The sequence below is a fragment of the Brachionichthys hirsutus genome, chromosome 15 (assembly GCF_040956055.1).
Source record: "Brachionichthys hirsutus isolate HB-005 chromosome 15, CSIRO-AGI_Bhir_v1, whole genome shotgun sequence".
Lineage (NCBI taxonomy): Eukaryota > Metazoa > Chordata > Actinopteri > Lophiiformes > Brachionichthyidae > Brachionichthys > Brachionichthys hirsutus.
Genome location: NC_090911.1, coordinates 12,101 through 34,648, shown reverse-complemented (window position 1 = coordinate 34,648; position 22,548 = coordinate 12,101). Strand labels below are relative to the sequence as shown.

At 44.4% G+C, this 22,548-nt stretch overlaps 1 protein-coding gene across 1 annotated transcript in view; it reads right to left on the bottom strand.

The window, feature by feature from the left end:
* The window catches only part of LOC137904267 (xenotropic and polytropic retrovirus receptor 1 homolog), a 30,445-nt gene that overhangs the window by 4,676 nt on the left and 3,221 nt on the right, over positions 1-22,548 (bottom strand). The window contains exons 2-13 of the mRNA XM_068748425.1: positions 15,170-15,221; positions 8,120-8,221; positions 7,777-8,000; positions 7,314-7,463; positions 7,079-7,162; positions 4,117-4,198; positions 3,220-3,309; positions 2,841-2,938; positions 2,558-2,737; positions 1,537-1,702; positions 1,253-1,447; positions 18-184 (exon numbers count right to left, since the gene is read on the bottom strand). Of these exons, the coding sequence (XP_068604526.1) occupies positions 18-184; positions 1,253-1,447; positions 1,537-1,702; positions 2,558-2,737; positions 2,841-2,938; positions 3,220-3,309; positions 4,117-4,198; positions 7,079-7,162; positions 7,314-7,463; positions 7,777-8,000; positions 8,120-8,221; positions 15,170-15,221 (1,590 nt within the window). The remainder of the gene's footprint in view (positions 1-17; positions 185-1,252; positions 1,448-1,536; positions 1,703-2,557; positions 2,738-2,840; positions 2,939-3,219; positions 3,310-4,116; positions 4,199-7,078; positions 7,163-7,313; positions 7,464-7,776; positions 8,001-8,119; positions 8,222-15,169; positions 15,222-22,548) is intronic.

Genomic DNA, 22,548 nt, shown 5'->3' with positions numbered 1-22,548 from the left:
CCTGAATGGACAACTACCTTCTGTGGGTAAACGATTTCCTCTCTCAGGAAGGTATTCTCTCCAGCATTTCGGTCAAATAGGCCCCAGTCCATCTTCAGATCCCAGACCAGCGTGTAACACGAGCTAACCATTAAACAGCTGATATAAAAGTAGAAGAAGATCTGGGCATCAGCATGGGATTCTGCTGAGGAGGACATGAAATGAGATTAGACAGATTTTATTTAAAGACTCTCACATCACACCAGAGAAGCAAATAATGTGCAGGACTATACCTGAAAGACTATTCCTACACTAAAATTATTTCTAAATTGATGAGCTGCATCAAATACTCCCACATAGCAGCTGCTTCTATTAGTTTAAATGTTCTTCTGGAAAAACAAATAAAAAAAACAGCCTTTTACTAAATATTATTGCTCCTTGTTAATAAACACTGAATACAGATGAAAAAATGGTTTTCCAACAACTGGTGGAGGTTACAAAGACAGGGAATCAAGTCATAAGCTAAATGTGATGTTTCCATTATCAATTCCCTTCCCAGTTTTCCAGCTTCCTTGACCTTACAGCACTCTTCTCTATCCTTATCCTTACCGCTGCCGCTACCACCACATCCTTCCTCTCCTTGCGGTTGACTTTGGACCGAAAACCGTGGAGCTTCTCCCCAACCTAGTCCTGCTCTTCCTGCCTGGACTCTGCCCATGACCTCCCGGTGTCGCAGCCTAGCGACAGCTTGGTCAACCTCAGTTTGGGCATTCCCCTTTCGGCCTGTGAAAACTTTGGCATTCCTTACAGACTCATTGGCAGAGCCAGTCTGGCCTTCTCTTGCACCCACCCCCATCTGATGGACTGTTTTGTCCTGTTCCCTCACTCCCTGCTCCCTTGGGGCACAACTCTTCTTGGGGATAATTTGATAATTTTAAGAGATGTTTACTACTGAGTGATGACTGTTGAATAATCAGTGATGGCTTGTTCTCTCTTCTAATCTGGGAGCCTTTGCTGCACTTCACATTATGAAAAACTAATGGCTGATCAATTGATGCTTACGGACTAAAAGAGTGCAAATGATTGAGGAATAAACCAGTTAAACTGTTTGTGGGTACATTTAAATTCCTTCCTTGTTTGTTTTAGCACTGCTCAAGAGTCTTGTTGAATTCATGAAACAATATAATATTCAGAATGCATAACAGAATCGACAATAAACAAGGTTATTATAGAAATAAAGCCTAAACGGATATTGTAATAACGGCGAATATACCTTTATGTGTGCTATGCAGGGCTGCAAAGATGACAACAAAAAAGGATGTTGAGTATTTCCCAGCATTGACCAGGTGAGGGAAAGCCCGTTTGGTGTCACGGTAACGACGCAGACACTGGACGAATCGAAACCAAGCAGGAAGACACTGGATCACCGCTCGAACACCATAGGAGTAAGAATTACACACGTCTTTGCCTGCAGAGAACGACACAAACATGAGCAGGTCATGATAACGCGGGCATATTGTCAGTCATTTGACGTGACAAACAACTGCAGCACCTCACCTGGGCTGCTGATGAGTCCATCATGATTTTTCCAGTCTAGTTCAAAACTATAGAAACATATCATGTATTCAAGATCCATAAGGACCACTACCAGAGAGTTCAGCTGGTCAGCCAGCCAGAAGTCTGCAAAGCCCACATGATGAAAAGGAGCCGTCACCACGCGAAACTGTGAAACCATGGGACACAGAGCAGACAGTCTCTTCAATAAATTAGCCAGCCATCGGGAACAGGTTTCATTCCATCCTCAGTTCAAATAAAACAATGAATTATGTGATTAACGCATCAGAATGCTACCTACATGCGACTGTTTTAAAATGTAAATGTGTGAAGTATAACGTCCCCAGGAAGAGTAACCAAAGCGGATAACTGCTGAGGCTAATGGGGATCATAATAAACATAAACATACAAACAATTCAGATGATTGATTACTTGATTTCTAAAAAATGCATATTCATATTTTTAAGGTTCATAATAATGCAGAATATGCTGCTATAGTCTGTTTAATTTGTCTTTCCCTGCTAATCCTGTAAAGTGCCTCGAGATAAAACTGAATTGAATTGAATTAACAAAAGTTACTCTCCTGTTCATGTTAACAGTTGCAAAATATACCGCAGCGATCATGAGGGCCAGTCGCAAAGTTGGACTGTTGTGTGCAATGCACCATGGGAGTTTGGGGGTTCAGTTGTAAAATGTGGTTATTGGGGTTTGTTGTGTTGTAAGCACCATGAGTGAAGGGTGTGGTGTATTTAGTTTCCTCTGGCCACTGCGCATGTTGTTGGGTTTTCTCCAGTGTCATGACATGAGTTCGGCTCCAGTGTGATTTTTCTCCAAGAGCTCGCTACAATATCTTGAATACTTTTCATGTAATATTATTCTAATTTATTTTAAATCTCGTCTCGTCTCGATCTTGTGAACTCAATCTCGCGAGATGTCTCGTCTCGTGGAATTTGTGTCTCGTCCCACCCGTAATATATATATATGTGTGTCTATATACTATAATTTAGAAAGTGAGAGACCATACCAGCAGTTTGAGCAGCCAGAACCGTGACTTGTAGTAGAACATCTTCAACGGGTTGACGAGGAAGAGGAAGAAGAGACCATAGAGAGCCAGAGGGTTGGCCTGCATTGGTACCAGGATGCTGCGACTGAAGAGACAGGACAGCAAGCTGATGCACCACAGCACACCTAACAGACCTGCGATCTGTGACACACACACACACACACACACACACACTTCCATGTTATTCAGAGCATTTGCTGTTGTTTATCAGATGAGGTGATGACGTGTGTTTGGGTGTTCAAACCTCAAACAGATGCTGGTGAGACAGGTTGTTTCTAGGGTTCAGCTCAAATATGAGTACGTGGTTAACCCCTGCCTGCCTCCAGCCATACGTGTTTATGCCTGGGAAATAAATGCAATAAATCAACAGCAAGTCAGACAGACAGGTTGCTGCTGGTGTGTTCTGTTTTCAGACAGCTTAGCTTAATGAAGACGATTTCATACTTTTTATACCTTAGTTTGAACAGAAAGGATTTCAATGCTAGGTCGTGATGAAATCGTGCACCTTGTGTGATTAATCATTAAAAATGGACACTGATAATGGATCATTAACATAACACGCTGTTCAGCATGTATTCGCTGGATTCAACAGACTGATATATTTAGTGTGTGTGCATTCATACCTAAGAGAAAGAGGAATTCTATCAACAGGAAGCCTCCTCTGTAGATCCTGACCATAGGCCAAACATTATCACCATGTATCACCACAGCTCCTACAGACGGGGAGAGACGCGGAGAAAGAGTGAACGATTTATGGAGGGAAAGAGATAGACAGAGAGCAAGAGAGAGAGATAAGAGAGCGAGAGAGAGAGAAAAACAAACACCAGAACATTCCAAATAATCAACTTCAGGGGACAATACAGTCACTTCACATCAGAAAATAGGTCTGTCCAAACAGAAGCGTTTACGTCGCTCCCGTCTGCACAGTATTTTAGAAGCAGACTAAAACTTGCAGCAGAAAATCCCAGGACACTTTGTGAACACAGTGACCAGTGTTCCAGTAAAATAAGTTCAATTATGTCATCACAAATAACACAACAATATTAAAAAATCATGTCTGAGGAATGTAGATGCACAAGATTGGATTGTTGCAACACTCTTAAGAAAGATTTGGGAACTGGGGGAACACAATAATAGGGTAGGGTTTACTTCACTAGCTTTAATGTTGTCGTGGTTGTCACATACTAGGATTTGTTTTGGTGCAATCTTGCAACACAAAGTAATGAAAAATTACATTAAAAGTTTAATAAAACAATACTCGAAATCTCTTTAGTAACTTAATTAATGAAGAAAGAAGCAAGTTTTGATTTTGAGGTAGTGACTCAAAATGAGGAGACTTTGTGACTTCCTGATAATACAAAGCAGTGTCATGTCCACCGACCAACATTAACTGAAATATTATAAGTATTTCTGCTATGGACAAACTGATCTGTCATATTTCAGGAAGTAAACTGAGACACTAGATGAATCAGACCTTAAAATATAATGTATAATTTATGATGTCTGTGTGTGTGTTTTACCTGTAATAACCACAGTGACTATTAAGACGAGGAATACTCCACAGTAAAGCCCGACCCTAAAGGTTGTCCAAGCAGGAGCAGGCTGCAGGCAGACAGAGAAACATTCAGAACCTCACAGCAGAGCTAAACGTCTCATTGTAACAGCTAAAACTCACATCAAACAGGGTGTTCCGTCATAACTCATGGGCTTCTAGCACTCCAAAAATACATCTCAAGGCAGCAACAAACAACAGCTATTTTAATCAGGTGGTAACAACTCTAAGCAAGAAGGAACAAACAAAAAAGGCAGCGAAAAAAAGTGAAAGAAAGAAAGACTTTTGATTTGAAAAAGCACGTTAATTGACAAGAAAATCAAATTTACATAATTATCACACTCACACAAACACAAAAAATAAAATAAAAAAGATATTCACGCTAAAAAAATAACGGACAAAAAAAACAAAGAAAAACAAGTCAAATATACATAATCTAAACCAACCAATGACCATACACAAGCTTCTTATTGATTAGAGAACATATTATCTCTTTCACACACCACCAGTTCTTAAATGTTTCAATATCATTCATTTCTCTGCTGAGGTTCCCCTTGGGAGGGACCAGGTTGGACAGGATTAGAGATGAGACAATAAGAGGGACAGTGAAGGTTAGACGTTTTGGAGACAAGGTCAGAGAGACCAGACTTTGATGGCTTGGACATGTCCAGAGGAGAGACAGGGACTATATCGGTAGAAGGAGACTGAGGATGGGACTGCAAGGGAACAGGGCTAGAGGACGACCCAGGAGAAGAGACATGGACGTAGTGAGGGAGGACATGAGAGTGGCTGGTGTTGGGGAGGACGATGCAAAGGACAGGGCTAGAGGACAACCCAGGAGAAGAGACATGGACGTAGTGAGGGAGGACATGAGAGTGGCTGGTGTTGGGGAGGACGATGCAAAGGACAGGGCTAGAGGACGACCCAGGAGAAGAGACATGGACGTAGTGAGGGAGGACATGAGAGTGGCTGGTGTTGGGGAGGACGATGCAAAGGACAGGACTAGAGGACGACCCAGGAGAAGAGACATGGACGTAGTGAGGGAGGACATGAGAGTGGCTGGTGTTGGGGGGGACGATGCAAAGGACAGGACTAGAGGACGACCCAGGAGAAGAGACATGGACGTAGTGAGGGAGGACATGAGAGTGGCTGGTGTTGGGGAGGACGATGCAAAGGACAGGACTAGAGGACGACCCAGGAGAAGAGACATGGACGTAGTGAGGGAGGACATGAGAGTGGCTGGTGTTGGGGAGGACGATGCAAAGGACAGGGCTAGAGGACGACCCAGGAGAAGAGACATGGACGTAGTGAGGGAGGACATGAGAGTGGCTGGTGTTGGGGAGGACGATGCAAAGGACAGGGCTAGAGGACGACCCAGGAGAAGAGACATGGACGTAGTGAGGGAGGACATGAGAGTGGCTGGTGTTGGGGAGGACGATGCAAAGGACAGGGCTAGAGGACGACCCAGGAGAAGAGACATGGACGTAGTGAGGGAGGACATGAGAGTGGCTGGTGTTGGGGAGGACAATGCAAAGGCCTTCATAGACCTCACCAAAGCCTTTGACTCGGTAAACCGTCAGGCCCTTTGGCTGGTTCTGGCAAAGATTGGCTGCCCTGGCAAATACATCCGGGTACTGAGACTGCTGCATGACAATATGTCAGCCACGGTACTCTGTGGCGGTGGAGACGAATCGGAACCCTTCCGGGTTGACACTGGAGTCAAACCGGGCTGTGTCATCGCTCCATCATTATTCTCCATCTTTGTTGCTGCTATACTCCATCTCATAAGCAAGCATCTGCCACGGGGAGTCAAAATTATGTATAGAACCGACGGTCAACTCCTCAACATCAACCGATTCAGGGCTAAAGGTCGAACCACCACCACGTTCATCATGGAGCTGCAGTATGCGGACGACAACGCCCTCGTAGCCCTCTCAGAAGAGGACCTACAGTGCATGCTCTCTGCCTTTGTGAAGGCATACAAACAGCTTGGTCTAGCCATCAACATAAAAAAGACACAAATTCTCCACCAACCACAACCAGACAGGAGTATGCCTGTCCTACCCCCAAACATCTCCATTGACAACATCAGACTGGAGCATGTGGACCACTTCCCAATACCTTGGCAGCCTTTTATCTTCAAAGGCTGTCATTGATGACGAGGTACACCATCGCCTCAGTTGTGCCAGTGGAGCTTTCTCAAAGCTAAGAAAGAGTCTTTGGGAACCGCGACCTCCAAGCAAAGACCAGATCTTGGTCTATGAAGCCGTGGTACTTCCCACCCTCCTGTATGGATCAGGAGCCTGGACTACATACAGCAGGCACTTAAAGGCACTTGAGACGTACCATCAGAGATGCCTCCAAAAAATCCTCAGGCTGAGCTGGGAGGATCGACGCACCGACACCAGCGTCCTGGAGGAGGCTGATATTCCCACCATCACTGCCATCGTTGCCCAACACCAGCTCAGATGGACTGGCCATGTTATCCGCATGCCTGACTCTCGCCTCCCAAAACAAGTCCTCTATTACCAGCTCGTTGAAGGGAAACGGGCCCCGGGAGGCCAAAAGAAGAGGTTTAAGGATAACATCAAGACAAACATGAAGAAGTGCCACATCGACCTTAACTCTTGGGAAGACACGGCAACCGTCAGGGCGACCTGGAGAGACCTTGTTCGTGAGGGGGCGGGACAGTACAACGATGACCTCCGCCATGCTGCACCAGAGAAGCGCAGACTCAGGAAGGAGAGAGCAACCACCAAACAGGCCCAACCCAAACCCACCACCACTACGTTCCCCTGTCCACACTGCACCAGAATAACTGGGTCCAGGATAGGCCTATAGCCCACCTGAAGACCCACAAGGACCAAGGAGGAGGACAGTAATACTCGACTACGAGAGACCGCCGATGATGGTGTGAGAGAGGGAGAGACCTGCGCAGCTCCCAGGGGTGGTACCCTCAGTCTCTTCATGGCCTTCTGTCTGTCTCCTCCTTCCAGTTCAGCAGTGACCAGTGCCTGAAACACACAGAATTCTGAGGGATGCCTCTCCTGTCAGATAATTGTGGAATTTGAATTATAGTCTCGATTATGTGAACCCTGTACAGCTCACGATTTGGACTCATGTAAGGTGGAGTAGATTGATATGAATATCTCTTGGCGTCTGTACCTCGGTCTCGGAGATGAGCTGTGTGATTTTCTTGCACGTGTAAAATGGAGCCACTTCAACATGGGCCACCCTCCAGTCAGCCCCTCTTGATGTTTCCAAAATCTTGTCATGCTTCTTCAAGATCTTCCTGAAACCTGTGAAGTTCAGGTTCTACAATGACAGAGAGAACACACAACTGATTTGAATGAATCATATACACACAAAGATTCATGGCAGTTAACATTACAATTTTACAATTGCATTAATCCTGCAAGAATTTCTTTTTTTGTATTATAAGGTCGATGAAGTGGTAAAATGGGGACTTCCTCCTTTTTAGCTGCTCCGATTAAAACTATTTTTGATTGGTACAAAAAATGTATTTACCTTGAATCCCTAAATGTAAAATTTAAAGAAACATTTTTTTAAAAATGTCCATGAATATTTGGTTCTGTTTTGGCCAAGTCTTGAGCTGAAGTCAGTGCACCTGATAGTTCTGCAGCAGTATGAGGCTGAGGTAGAACTCAGAGAAGGCCAGCTGCAGGTCCTTTATGTTTCTGTGTTTGCATCTCTCCTGCTGTGACAGTGCAAACACCGTCTTCCTCCTCCTCAGGCCGCTGCCGCTCGCTGAGCTCTCCCGCTGGGCATCCAAAGACGACTGCAGCTCATTCTGCAGTGTGGCGAATCGCCGCTGAGCCTCAGCCAGCTTTTCTGAAGGAGAAGGCAGATAATCTTGAATAATATTAAAGATCATTAATGCAAGCTAAAATAACATACTAGTGTCTTGCTGTAAGTATTTTTTGACAGCAGTGATACTTGTTGGTCATTACCAGAGTAGAAGGTGTTGATCTTGGCCAGCTCTTTTTCACATGTCTGGAAAAACTTCTCTTCAAACTTGGCATAATACCTCTTGACTGTATCTTCATCTGTGACTGTAAGAAAGTATAAATTGTAAATGGATCGTACTCATACCTCATATTTCTAGTCTGACTGACCAACCAAAGCTCAACATAAGCCAGCATTCACCTATTGGCACAAACAATCCTGCAGTGATGGCATTCTTACCATGCAATGCACCATCTGGTAATTAACAGCAGTAACCTTTCACACCACACACCAACAAAACAGCCGCTGGGACCAATCTGGTTTTCGGCATCTTCCCCGAAGACTGGGGATCAAACCAACAACCTCCTGATAAGAGGACAGCTGCTCTAGAGATACAGCTGCCCTTATAAGCTGTTACGTTATTACGTATCAACATTCAACAACAGAGGTTTTCTGAACAGAAGTAGCTCTGGTGACTCTTTCTGAATCTAGGCCAAAAAGATTATAGTTGTGTACAATTTCCACCCTGATGGGAAGAAAGAACTTGGCAAAAATATAAACCTGTCAATGTTTGGCTAAGCTGGAGCAAATAAAGGCTATAAGCTCCATGATTGGACTTAAACAACAACAAACAATTAGACAAGGCATAAAAATGGACAATAAAGAAGTGCACAGTCAGATAGAAGAAGGCTGTGATAGGTTCAGGCCCATCAATGATCTTATCTCTGCTTCAGTCCAACATATTGATCAGGTCTTTAGAAAAATGTGAAGCTGTTTCTGTCCACTCACATCACAGTTGGTGGATCCTAAATGCTCCTTAACAAACTGAGATGGAGACCAGTTATTGAACTGGCTGTTTTGTGGAGGGAGCATTTTTGTAGGCCATAACTAACATACCAACTGTGGCTGACTGTCAAACTCTGCACTCAATGACCTGTAATTCTAGAATCACAGTATGTCATGTTTTTGTCTAGCCAGATTTGTCTATCACCACGTGATAGTCTCTGCATTACTTGGCTGTGTGATACAAGACATAATTCAGTTTGGACCCTAACCAATCACACAGGTAAAGGGAACCATTTTGATTCTAAGTTTGATTTTTCTCTCTCTTGATAATCTGTGTAACAGACGTCTATAACTGTAGCCACAAATATCTTGCTATTGAATTAAATCAAAAACTGTCAGCCTGAAAGATAAGCTTTATGCATCCAGTTGATCTTTTGCATATTGTTTACTTGATGATTTATGAAAAGGATGAAGAATGGGAAGGCAGTTGGCCCAGGCGTCATACCTGTGGAGGTGCGGAAGTGTCTAGGAGAGGTGGCTGTAAAGTTTATAAAAGGGTTGTTTAATACGGTCCTAAATAGGAAGAAAATGGACTTGGACTTGGACATTTGCAACAGTAAATATTAAATACAAATATTTAAAATAAAATGAACAGCACCTCAATCGCAAGGTTTTTGTCATCCACTTCAAAATACTTCCAAATTTGGCCCACGGGCCAGAGACTGACGCCCATGGTTTAGATCAGGGGTCACCAACGCGGTGCCCGCGGGCGCCAACGTGCCCGCAAGGACCTTGTAAGTCGCCCGTGAGCCCTTCTAAAAATAGCTGACCAGTGAGCTGCGTCTAATGTTTCTATCCATCAATCCATTTTCTTGTCGATGAGACGATCGTCTCTTCCACACCTGCTTCATCCGCTCTGTGGGTCACGGGAGTTACTGGAGCCAATCCCAGTGGAGTACGGGGGTCACGGAAGTTACTGGAGCCAATCCCAGTGGAGTACGGGTGAGAGGCGGGGGTCACGGGTGTTACTGGAGCCAATCCCAGTGGAGTACGGGTGAGAGGCGGGGTCACTGGTGTTACTGGAGCCAATCCCAGTGGAGTACGGGTGAGAGGCGGGGTTCAGGGAGTTACTGGAGCCAATCCCAGTGGAGTACGGGTGAGAGGCGGGGGTCACGTGTGTTACTGGAGCCAATCCCAGTGGAGTACGGGTGAGAGGCGGGGGTCACGTGTGTTACTGGAGCCAATCCCAGTGGAGTACGGGTGAGAGGCGGGGGTCACGTGATTTACTGGAGCCAATCCCAGTGGAGTACGGGTGAGAGGCGGGTCACGGGAGTTACTGGAGCCAATCCCAGTGGAGTACGGGTGAGAGGCGGGTTCCACCCTGAAGCGTTGTCAGAGCATTGTGGCACAACACGCAGACAGAGAACCCAGTTACGCACACGCTATGGACAATTTTACTTTTTCATTGGTGTTAAAATTAAATTCTTGAAAAACGGTTCTAAAAATGTTTTGTATGAGCTCAGCGGCAGCTGTCGACGACCCCTGCTGATATTTGTTGCGTAAAGATCAGTTTGCGGGCGCAGTGAAGGAGAGAACCCCGAAAACATTGCTGAAAAAAGACAAAAAACACGTCACCCTAACAGTGAATGGGAGAAGGAGTCCTTTTTTACCCTCGTCGAAGGGGAGGCGAGGGTATTGCAATTGGGTCTGTCTGTCTGCTTGTTTGTTTGTCTGTCCACGCGTATAACTAAAACTGGTAACCCAATTGACTTGAAATTTTTACACAAGCAAGGTTGTGTCCGTGGCTCGGTCCTCCCCGAGAATGGCGTTGATCCGGATCTGGATCCAGATTCTAGAATGTTTTAAAGGATTCTTTAACATTGCGAGATAGGGCACTTTTTGACATTTTTCTTAATTTCTTCAAAACGCATGGCGGTATGGATCTGAAAAGAATCACACATAAGTACTCCTTAAAGGTCTATGACCATGACTAATTCCGGCCGGATCCGGATCACAATCCGGATCTGAGAGCTAATTTTTGTTCTAAAATCGGCATTTTTCAGGAGTCCATCCTGACCTCAATTTTGGAGCTAGAGACTTCAGATCTGGCGTGCACACTCATAATTCATTCTAGGTTCATATATCTTACAGTTGTAGTTGTATCTGTTCCCGTTCCGGAGCAGCAAGCTAGAGCAGGTTTGGCCCCTCTGATCCGGAAGCCCTGTTTACTCTCTCACAAGATCCAATAGTCTATTGGAAGCGAGGGTCTGCAATCTCTGATTGTCTCTTATTTCTAATTGGATGCTCTGTCCTTCCGGTATGATTGACAGCTGCCTGTCATCGTTCACTGCATGCGGGTCTACTTATTCACAACATTGGCGCGCCCCGCCTCCAAACAAAGCCACTAACGCCACAGGAAATGATCGTTTATCAGAGAAAAACACAGAACAATAAGCTAAAGAACGCAGCTGCTCCTAAAACCGTGACCGGGAACAAGTCTATTCCTGCTAGAAGCAGCTCAAGAGGATTCTCGGTCCGTTGTGGAATCATCCTGCAGCAACAGTTCTGACTGGGATTGGAGACCTACTGTTTAAATTAGTTTTTATATATATTTTTACCTGTTAAAACAACACAAGATTAGAAAAAATAATTAAAGCTGCGAGCAGTCTTGAGAGGTTCCTCGAACCCGGCGCACGTTGGGGTACGCGCTTATTCGCAATCCACAAATGTCAGAAACACGCGTACGTCCTCTGGACGCGACCCTGATGAAGTTAGTCAAGTTTGGGACCGATCGGACAATGTATGCTCCTGTTCCTGTAGGTGGCGCTGAGACTATCACCGTCAATGGCATGTACTTGAGTTCAGGTCTGGACTCTCATCCAGCGTGTGAAATTTGGAGACGGTCGGACCGTGTAAAGTGAAGCTCCAACAGCCACGCACGTCATGGCACAACATCAAAGTTCGCAAGGCCGCCACGGCAACAGCGATTGGCAAAAACACAAAAGCTTCGCAATTTAGCATCATCAATGAGTCGGCAGGCCGTCGCCCGATTTTGAGATCGATATCTCGAAACCTCTGGGAGGAGTATCGCAAAGATCGAGACCTCTAAAATGGTAAAATGGCACATTCAAACAAGGCCTGTGACCTCATCGTTCGATCGATCAAAAATCCCTTCGCAATTTAACGTCGCGGGTACTTGGCGATCACGTCATCCGAATTCGACGCAAATCCGATAAAGTGTCTGGGAGGAGTTCGTCAAAGTATGCCAAAAAACGTACATAATCCAATATGGCCGACATCCGGGTGGGCGGGGCTAATAAAAGCCAATTACAAATATGTCTGGAATGACGATTTGGACGTTCCTACCAAATTTCGTGACTATCGGACAAACTACGTTCAAACTACGGCCTCCCGTGCGTTAGGGGGCACTCTGGAGCCCCAAAAACACGCCGCGAGCAATCGCTTTACGAGCAGGTCAAGTTGGCCGATGTCCATCTCCTGACCGATTTTCAAGAGTTTTCGCGTATGTTGAGGGAGGTCAAAGCTACGCTACAAGGGAAAAAAATTCAAGGGGGCGCCAAAGATCCAATACGCGATGTAACGTTAAAATTACACAATCAAATCCTCGTAAGTACCGTTGCAAACCCGCGCGTAAAGTTTCGTGGGTTTTCGTTGATCGTAAAGTCCTCAAAAACGCGTTCGTACATTTCAAATTTTCGCACGCCATCCAAGATGGCTGACTTCCTGTTTGCGTATAAAATCTCAAAAATATTTACTAGCCCCGGGACCCCCAGAGGTACGACATACTCGGATTTCGTGACGATCCGAGTACCTTTCCGGAGAAAAACCACCCTTAGGTGGCGCTATGGAGCCCGAAGGCGATATCAAATTCCAGATTTAGAAACTAGACACCAGATCTGATACTCCATATAGTTTTCAAGCCCCTAGTTGCCCGGGAAGTGCCTCAAAAAGGCATTCGCAAATAATAATAATAATCTCTAGAAAAACAATAGGTTCCTTGAACCTCCGTTCTCGGAACCTAATAATAATTTACATTGAGCAAATGTTTTATTTCAGAAGTGTGCATCAAACTGGTAGCCCTTTGCATGAATCGGTGCCCAGAAAGTAGCCCTCGGCTTCAAAAGGGTTGGTGACCCCTGGTTTAGATGGTTGACCAAGGATTTGATCCCTTTTCTTGAAAAACTGCATTTTTCAGACAGCCCAAAACTGCATTATTAACAGCAATCTTTGGATGGGAAATGCAATAAAACGTGAAGGTCTTTGAGGTAAAAAGCAATACGTATATTTGTTCTACTGTAACAACAAAAAGGGATTCAGGTGTTAATTGCTAATGCCATGCAGTCCAATAAGGACAGCCTGACAATGTCTGCTCTCCTCATGTAAAATGTTCTCTGTGCCAAACGAGGGGGGAAACTTATAACGCCATTCAATAGAAGCTTCTGCTGTAAAGTTTGTAGGAATTTAGTGACAAATTAAAATCAGAAAATATGGCTTTGGAAAAAATCTCCTTCTCCCACTTCTTAAATGTCCATAATATGTGATGTCATATTATGTACCACAGCGTACACAGGCCTTTGCTTTGAATGCAAGTTGTTTTGAAGACTGCTGTTGTCATATTTACCTTGTACAACATTTAAACTGCTCCAGATACCATTGAGTCAAATGCTTGTTTACAGTTTTACCAAAACACAATCCTGTAATGTCCATAATTTTTGATGGTGACCATTTAAGATGTCACGCTGTCACAGAGTCTGGTCAACTACAATACAGCAGCGGACATAGAAAACTGTGTCTAACCACTAACTTGCACGCTTTATCGCGTCAACAACAACAGTTTTAATGTTAGGCTCTGCAATCTCAGTGATTCAACTCTTTTCAGACCGACTACTTTTGGACAAGACACCAAATGAACTAAATTGGAGCGTCCCACCCACTACCCCCCCTCTCTAACCACTGCACAAACACACAAACAGGCACCACAGTCAGACGAGAGTAATCTCCTGATCCCTTTTTGCCCTTATTCGGCTCTTTTCTCTCCGTCTCGGCTCATGTCATCACGAGTATTATCCTTATTATCATTATGACATGTCTGTCCCCCTGTAATAGGCTATACTTTCCATTTGACAATGGATGTTTTTTACCTCTAGTTTTCTGCAATATCATGTTTTACTGCCACATTTACACAATTTCACATGTGGTAACCAGGTAGCCAATGATTATTAAACAGTAGTTAGATGTAGGGAATAAACTTAAATGCTTTTCAAATGTCATTACTAAATATGGGCAACTGCAAGTCAAAAACCACTGTCAATATTACACAATCATTACTCCGGGTTTTGTCCAAAAATGTCCTGTCAGCTTTTCTAAGAGCATTCTCACAACAAATGCTGGTCATTGTGTGTTCCATTGTGTTGCATGCTCTTACTGATACTAAAGGTAAAGGCTGAAGTTACATAATTCGGTCTAACAGTAGCTGATATCATGGAGAAGTGAAGGAAAACCGAGATAGAGCAAGATAATAGTAGAATGATGATTAGACAACGATAGGGAGGTCATGTTAAATGTTGGAATAATGCATATTGCATGTTAAAATGAAATGTTAAGCTATAACTGATATTCAAATGAAACATTAAAATATTCAAACTCAGCGCTTTTCTGTCAACACGTTCTTTGTTTTATGTATACTGTATTTACTTTGTTTCTGAGGTTAGCGCTGATTAAAAGTTCGGATTTTGTTTGTAATTCTTTAAATCAGTTGCACTGTCACCGCACACACACTGTCCCACACACAGACACACACCCGTGCCTTGTTATATCGCAGATCCCTTTCCGCGGATTCACTATAGTTCATCCAGTTAGCATCAGCGTGAGCCATTCGCATTGTGTCGACTTTGCACTTGTGGTTTTTGTGAAAGTTTCGTTAAAGTTTTGAAATATACACTACTGTTACTGCACTAGAATACAAAGTGTTTGTAGGAGTGTGGGAAAGGGTAGTACAGTAGAGGGTTGGTTGATAACAGTGCAGGGTGGGTTCATAATGGTAAAAATGCTAAGTAATAAATTAAATATGGCGTCGCTAATTCACAGATTTTCACCTATCACAGCGGGTCCTGGAACGTAACGCCCGCGATAAACAAGGGATGGTTGTAGTCCTGATTTGCTTGTAGCCATTACAGCTTCCTCTTTCCAACACCGAAACAGCGGCACACTCCGTAAAATAGGTAGGAACAGACCTGTGTGTGTGTTACCTTCAATAGACGGGGCCTGGTCCTGAGCAGCATAAAGCGTCTCTTTAAAAGCCTATACAAGAGAGAAATGATGAGAATGAATACAAGTTGGCTATAAAATGAAACATCTGAGGTTAAAAGGGTTCACATTATTTTATATACCACAAACTGTACAAAGACGTTACCTTAGAAACAACAAATATTTTTTAAAATATTTTTTTTAAATTTTATACAATTTTAAAAATGAATTGTCACGTTTTTTCTTTTCTCAATGCTATGCACTTGTTCTCATACTTCGACTGAAACATGCCAAGTTACAAGCATTCTCGTTGGTCTAAATCTATTATATTCATCCAATCACCAACTCTAACAAATGTGCTAAAGTTATTCAATTGTCTTGTTTGTGGAAAATATGTTGCAAAATTGAGTTTACATAATTTTCTATGACAATAAAAATAAGGTGTGGCCCCCCCCCCCCCCCCTAAAATGTGCTCAATGATTTGGACAATTCTCAGAATTTATCAATTGAAATTAAAATCCTCGGAAATCCCCTGAACAGCGGAAAACTGCCACCGACTGTATATAATTGGCACTACTGATGATGCAGTCACTCACTCTCCAATTCGTACATCTGCAGTAAATGCTGCAGCCTGTCTGTTGTAGACGCGGCAAACAGAGGAGTCATTTAGTCTCAGTGAGTAGAAGCAGGACTGCAGTCATTCTCTTTCTTCTGTTTGCTACTGGTCAGTCAATCTATCAGCAGAATGTCAGCAGAGCACACCACAATGGCCTCACTGTATTCCAGCGCGCCTGAGAAGTGCAAACCAGTCAAAGAGCAGCAAGGCTGACATCACACAGCTGAGCCAATCAAGGCCATGCTACAAACAACACTGACCACAGACACCAAAAAGACAGAACAAACATCGCAAAGGAGCACAACAACAACAAAATGTTAAGATGACTCCCACAATCTACAGTAATAGTCAGTTTATCCTCAAGAACAAAATGCAAGAGCAGGTACATGTACAAGAGCAAAGGAGTAAAGAACAGCATTAGTGCTGTTCTGATACTGTATTATGTCACCCTATTTTATTTTATTGGGTCAATGAGAAAATGTTTGCTAGTGTAACCTGAGAGACTGCCCACTCAGCAGGCGGAGGAGACAGAAAGGACGCTTCAATAGTTTCGGGCCTATCACTGAGGGTTCAGCCCACATAAGCATCAGGTCCTCTGCATATTTTTCTTCACGGCCGAGAAAAACAGAAAATCCCATGAAAGGATTTGTGATACTTCATAATTTCTTGTCAAGGCACCCACGTTCACCGGTCTTTTCCCAACATCCTGTGTGGGGAAACGGGCAACCACTCACAGAGAAGCAATCAAAGCAACTATCAATACTCTCCGGAGACCGTGGAACCCTGTTAATGTCATTATATTATATCTGTGGTTTAATGCAACATATATTGCTGAACATGAGGTGACCGCTTTATTAGAGATAGAAAATATATATCAGATGATCATTTCTGGAAGAGAAAAAAGAGGAGGCAATAGCAGAGGAAGACAGACAAGAAGCTGATGAGGCAGCAAAAACCTAATATGAGGCAGAAGAACACTTGATTCTTGCTTTTTTATAGTTTTATTTGGGTTTGTCAAACACTATAATCAATTTTTTTTAAATAAATACTGTTTTAAAGTAATCAGGATTTAGAGATAAGCCTGTACATGAACGTACCTTAAATCCTGTTAAAAATAATTTACAGATCGTGTGAAGAAATGATCAATATTCCCCGAAACATTGCAGCTCAAAGATATCTGTGGAGATTCTAAGTCATCCAGGTCAAGTTAAATCAGGAAGAGCACAAAAAGAACTAGAAAACGACAATCAGAGACTGCAGACCCCGCCTCCAAAAGACTATTGGATCTTGTGAGACAGTAAACAGGGCTTCCGGATCAGAGGGGCCAAACCTGCTCTAGCTTGCTGCTCCAGAACGTACTACAAGACTCATTCTGGACTCTTTTTCCCATCATGCCATTCGTGTCCCTCCCTCTTAAAGTGACAGTTTACAGCAGAGGCACAATTCCAGATGTAAAAATAATTCTAGAATCTGGATCCGGCTGGATTCCGGCGAGTCGCCGACTTTGTCGAGTCTTCCCCTGATTGCCTTGCTCCCTTGCTACCAGCTCAACCTACCGCCGGTGTCGTGGACCGTGACACGTGGAGCTCATGAATCCCCGGGTACAGGGTGCAATTGACCCTCTCCAGTTAACCTACCAGGTGAATGTTGGAGTTGACGACACCATCCTGTACCTCGTCCACCGTGCGGGATGCGGGGGCTGTGCTGTTAGAATGCTCTTTTTTGATTTCTCGAACACCATTAACACCATCCAGCCCCGTGTATTTCAGAACAAACTCACTGCCATGTCTGTGACCCCCACCTTGTGTACTACCCGACGGGGGGGGGGGGTTGTCATCATCAACTCGGTTACAGTACTACATTTATTTGTTTTCTATTAAAATACGGCTGAAGTATCAATCATGTGTTCCTCTGTTTATAACCAAAGTCCTTTTTCCCGGGAATTGGGTGGTCACAAATCTAATCTCGTCAATATTATCATTGTGATCTCGAAACCTGAAAGTTCATGTTCAATGCAATATATAAAACCCCATCGCAGGGTTCAGACTATATAGTATAACAAGTTTTTAATGGTTAAGCGTGATTTTGTTTTGTTTTTCTGTAAAATAAATAAAGACTATCTAGCAGCATCGTTATCATGGAAAGCACAGCTGGAACTAGGTTTACTTACCAACCTAGTTGGACAAAGGAGTATGGATTTATTAAACACAAAATTACCTCTTAAGATCCAGGCAACAGAGGACCGTTATAACATTTCTCTGTATTAACTGTATTTAGCAGCATGTTAAGGAGTAGTTGCATATAATTTACATTAGATTACATTTACACTGTTGCGGACTGACGTGAGCGGGCCCCAGAGAACAGAGACGGTGCGACAGTTGAATTATTCTTTACTGATATAATCAACATACAAAAAACAACCTGGAGCTGCACACAGGACGAGGGTCGGCTGGAGCCCCCCGTAATCTATAGAACAAAAAATACACAGCCGAGAGAAAAACTAAAAAGCAAGCTCTACTAACAAGCGGCGACTGGCTGGTGCCGCAAAGAAAACGGAACATAAGATCCAGCCACACGTGAACAATCTGATCACAACAAACACAACCTGGCGAATGGACTGGCTGCGGTCGACACGGGCGAGACGGGAACAGAGACTGGAAGTGGCTTAAAGACGGACAGCATAACCAGATGAAAAACCACACAATAACCTGACGGGGAACAGTGGGCGGAGCAGAGGTTACGAGGACTGGTGGCGATTGTCTCAACCCGTCTCAGGTGCGTCCGGGATGACCGCAGCCAATCCGCACGCTGCAGGTCCTGGATTGATAAACAGAAATAGGTGTGAGTGAAACAGAAACAAGTGTAAGTGAAAAGGAAAATGAACAATGCACACCAACACGACCCTCACATACACTGTGCTACCATTACAACTGGCCCTTTGAGGGCAACCATATTGCTGATGTGGCCCTTGGAGAAAATTAGTTTGACACTCCTGCTATAGACTATAGAAGAATCACTCATGCCTGCCTGTCTGTCTACACATTACGCCCAACTTTCTTTGGCAACAACTTTCTAAAAAGAAATCTGTCAAGTTAAATAAAGCTGCTCCAGTCATAGACTATCATTGCCTATAAATCACAAACAGCTGTCAGTCTTTAGTTGAGCACACATCATATCATAACAACTCACACCTCTATCTTGCCAAGTGTCTGACACAGACTCAGTTGTCATGAGAAAACATGACAACTATAATAGCCCAAATCAGCATGGCTCTCACAGGCCTGACTCCCAGATCCCCACAGGACTAAAGCTAGCTCGGCCCGAGGCCAGACTTACAGCTGTGTGGAACAACAAGCTTCAACGGGTGTGCAGCCAACATTGGCAATGCAGGAAAGAGGAATAGTCCAAGTGCTGTGGAATTAAGCAGTGTGTAAGAGAAAAATCATCCCGTCCACATCTACTAAAATATAGACTGAGTATGACCTACAACACTGATCCACAAAGTCAGATAGCATCACATTCCCAGGCTATGGGAATGTGATGCCTTCCATAAAATAAATCTATGAAATGACATGGTTGGGTTTTATTTGACTGAATAGATTAATTTTTTTTAATTTATTTCTCAGTTCAGGATTTAGGCTCGTTCGTTACCACAGCGATGGTAACTTGAGTCTAACATTGGTTTAGTGACATCAAAGAAACTTGATATTAACTATAATTTAAAAGTGACAATGATATGTTTTGGATCTAATAGCCTAAACAACAGATCCTACATTAGTAACACAGTAAAGTCCATTCTCCGAGCCATGACTGATGTTAGATCAAGCATTCGACAACCAAAAAAAGGCATGATTAATATTGCATTGTTGGCCCATGACAAGAATGTTTTTTGGAAATATGTGTAAACTTTGGGGAAAAAAAAGAGAATAATAATAATTCCTTCCATATTATTTGGTGGTTGCTTGGAGGCCAAGTAAGAAGCACCCACCCAGATGTTTTTGGCTCCCCCAATTTTAAGACAATTCAGTTTATTGTCTTCTTTTTTGATTTACCTGTTAACTACAGGTGCAATTACATGCTTTAAAAGTTTCCTGTTGTGGGTCTCACACAGCATAACTTATCAAACTACATACTGGAGCTGCCAATTTTAATCAATGCATTTTTTCGATCGACCATTGAATATTGTTGGCATTAACTGCTGTAGAGTGGGTTGTCTATGATTGAATTATAATCAATTCAATTGTATTTCTCTAGTGCCAGATCCTAACAGAAAGTTATCTCAAGTATGCTCCATTTTACTACTAATAAAAACCAATTGTGGCGGCCCCTCGTGGGAAGAAGCCAAAAGTACAGTAGTAGTAACTGTTTAATGCGTACGCACATCACCACATTTAGTGAGCGAGAGAATGTCGGTGGTGGTCAGGAGGGCCGATGGCGCAATTTGGCTGTTGTAGCCACAGCTGCCCTGTTTACCCCAGGACAGCTGTGGCGACAACAGTAGCTTCACCAGCACCAAGTATGGAGTGAATGAATAATGCACAATGCTTTGGGTGTCTAGAAAAGCGCTATATAAAGCCAATGCATTATTATTATCTGGGCCAGATTGGGGCCAGATTGGGGCCAGATTGGGGCCAGATTGGGCGCATTTGGTGACCGTTGCACAACAATTTCTGAATAGTCTGCATTCCAGGCGCTCCGAAGCTTTCTTATTCAGCAGAGGCCCAGATATGCACAGGGTTGAATTTCTGACAGTGATAGGCTGATATAAGATATAATGCTAAAAGCCATGCTCAACACAGATCCTAACTGCAAGAAGCTAAAGTTGTCTGCTTTAAAAAGAGAACACAGAACGTCAATTAAATGTATAGCTAATTATATATATATGGAACACAACAAGGCTATTTTTACCTGGTAAGAATATGTTTTTTTTCCCAGTCCATTTGGATAGTGAGTCAAAAAGTTAATTTCAAACCCTGCTGACATATTTACCCTCACACTACTACTGTACTGTACACACTACTACTGTACTGTACACACTACTACTGTACTGTACCACAGCAAATCAACTTTTTCTGGCTGGACTCTCCTCTGTGCTGCTTGCAAATTTAGATAGAGCTACGGGCCACGATAGAGAGCATCCTGTGTCTCAGTGCGACCGTGTGGGACGGCAGCTGCACGGCGCAGGACAGGAAGGACCTATCCCGGGTGGTGAGGACAGCTCAGGGGATTGTGGGTCACCGTCTGCCTGATCTGGACTCTGTTTACACCTCCAGAGTCCAGAGGAGGGTCAGACGCATCGCCACAGACCCCACCCACCCGGGCCACAGACTGTTTGTCCCGCCCACAGACCCCACCCACCCGGGCCACAGACTGTTTGTCCCGCCCACAGACCCCACCCACCCGGGCCACAGACTGTTTGTCCCGCCCCCAGACCCCACCCACCCGGGCCACAAACCGTTTGTCCCGCCCCCATCAGGGAGGCGGTTCAGGACAATAAGAAGCAGCACTACGAGGCTCAGGAACAGCTTCTTCCCCCGAGCTGTGAAAGCAGTCGTTCCCTTGTAGTGATCTGGTGATTTTGTTTTTTGTTTTATGTTCCTATGTGTGCCTTAAGCCGTGGGCCTTCACACGATTAGCATAATGACAATATAAACTCTTGAATCTTTTTCCACCCTGTCCTTTGCATCGTCCTCCCCAACACCAGCCACTCTCATGTCCTCCCTCACTACGTCCATGTGTCTTCTCCTGGGTCGTCCTCTAGCCCTGTCCTTTGCATCGTCCTCCCCAACACCAGCCACTCTCATGTCCTCCCTCACTACGTCCATGTCTTTTCTCCTGGGTCGTCCTCTAGTCCTGTCCTTTGCATCGTCCTCCCCAACACCAGCCACTCTCATGTCCTCCCTCACTACGTCCATGTCTCTTCTCCTGGGTCGTCCTCTAGTCCTGTCCTTTGCATCGTCCTCCCCAACACCAGCCACTCTCATGTCCTCCCTCACTACGTCCATGTCTCTTCTCCTGGGTCGTCCTCTAGCCCTGTCCTTTGCTTCGTCCTCCCCAACACCAGCCACTCTCATGTCCTCCCTCACTACATCCATGTCTCTTCTCCTGGGTCGTCCTCTAGCCCTGTCCTTTGCATCGTCCTCCCCAACACCAGCCACTCTCATGTCCTCCCTCACTACGTCCATGTCTCTTCTCCTGGGTCGTCCTCTAGTCCTGTTCCCTGCAGCTCCATCCTCAGCATCCTTCTACCGATATAGTCCCTGTCTCTCCTCTGGACATGTCCAAACCATCAAAGTCTGGTCTCTCTGACCTTGTCTCCAAAACGTCTAACCTTCACTGTCCCTCTCATTGTCTCATTTCTAATCCTGTCCAACCTGGTCCCTCCCAAGGAGAACCTCAGCATCTTCATCTCCTCCACTTCTGGCTCCGCCTCCTGTCTTTTCCTCAGAGACACTGTCTCTAAGCCATCCATCATGTCTGTCCTCACCACTGTCTCTAAGCCGTCCATCATGTCTGTCCTCACCACTGTCTCTAAGCCGTCCATCATGGCTGTCCTCACCACTGTCTCTAAGCCGTCCATCATGCTGTCCTCACCACTGTCTCTAAGCCGTCCATCATGGCTGTCCTCACCACTGTCCCTAAGCCGTCCATCATGGCTGTCCTCACCACTGTCTCTAAGCCATCCATCATGCTGTCCTCACCACTGTCTCTAAGCCGTCCATCATGGCTGTCCTCACCACTGTCCCTAAGCCGTCCATCATGGCT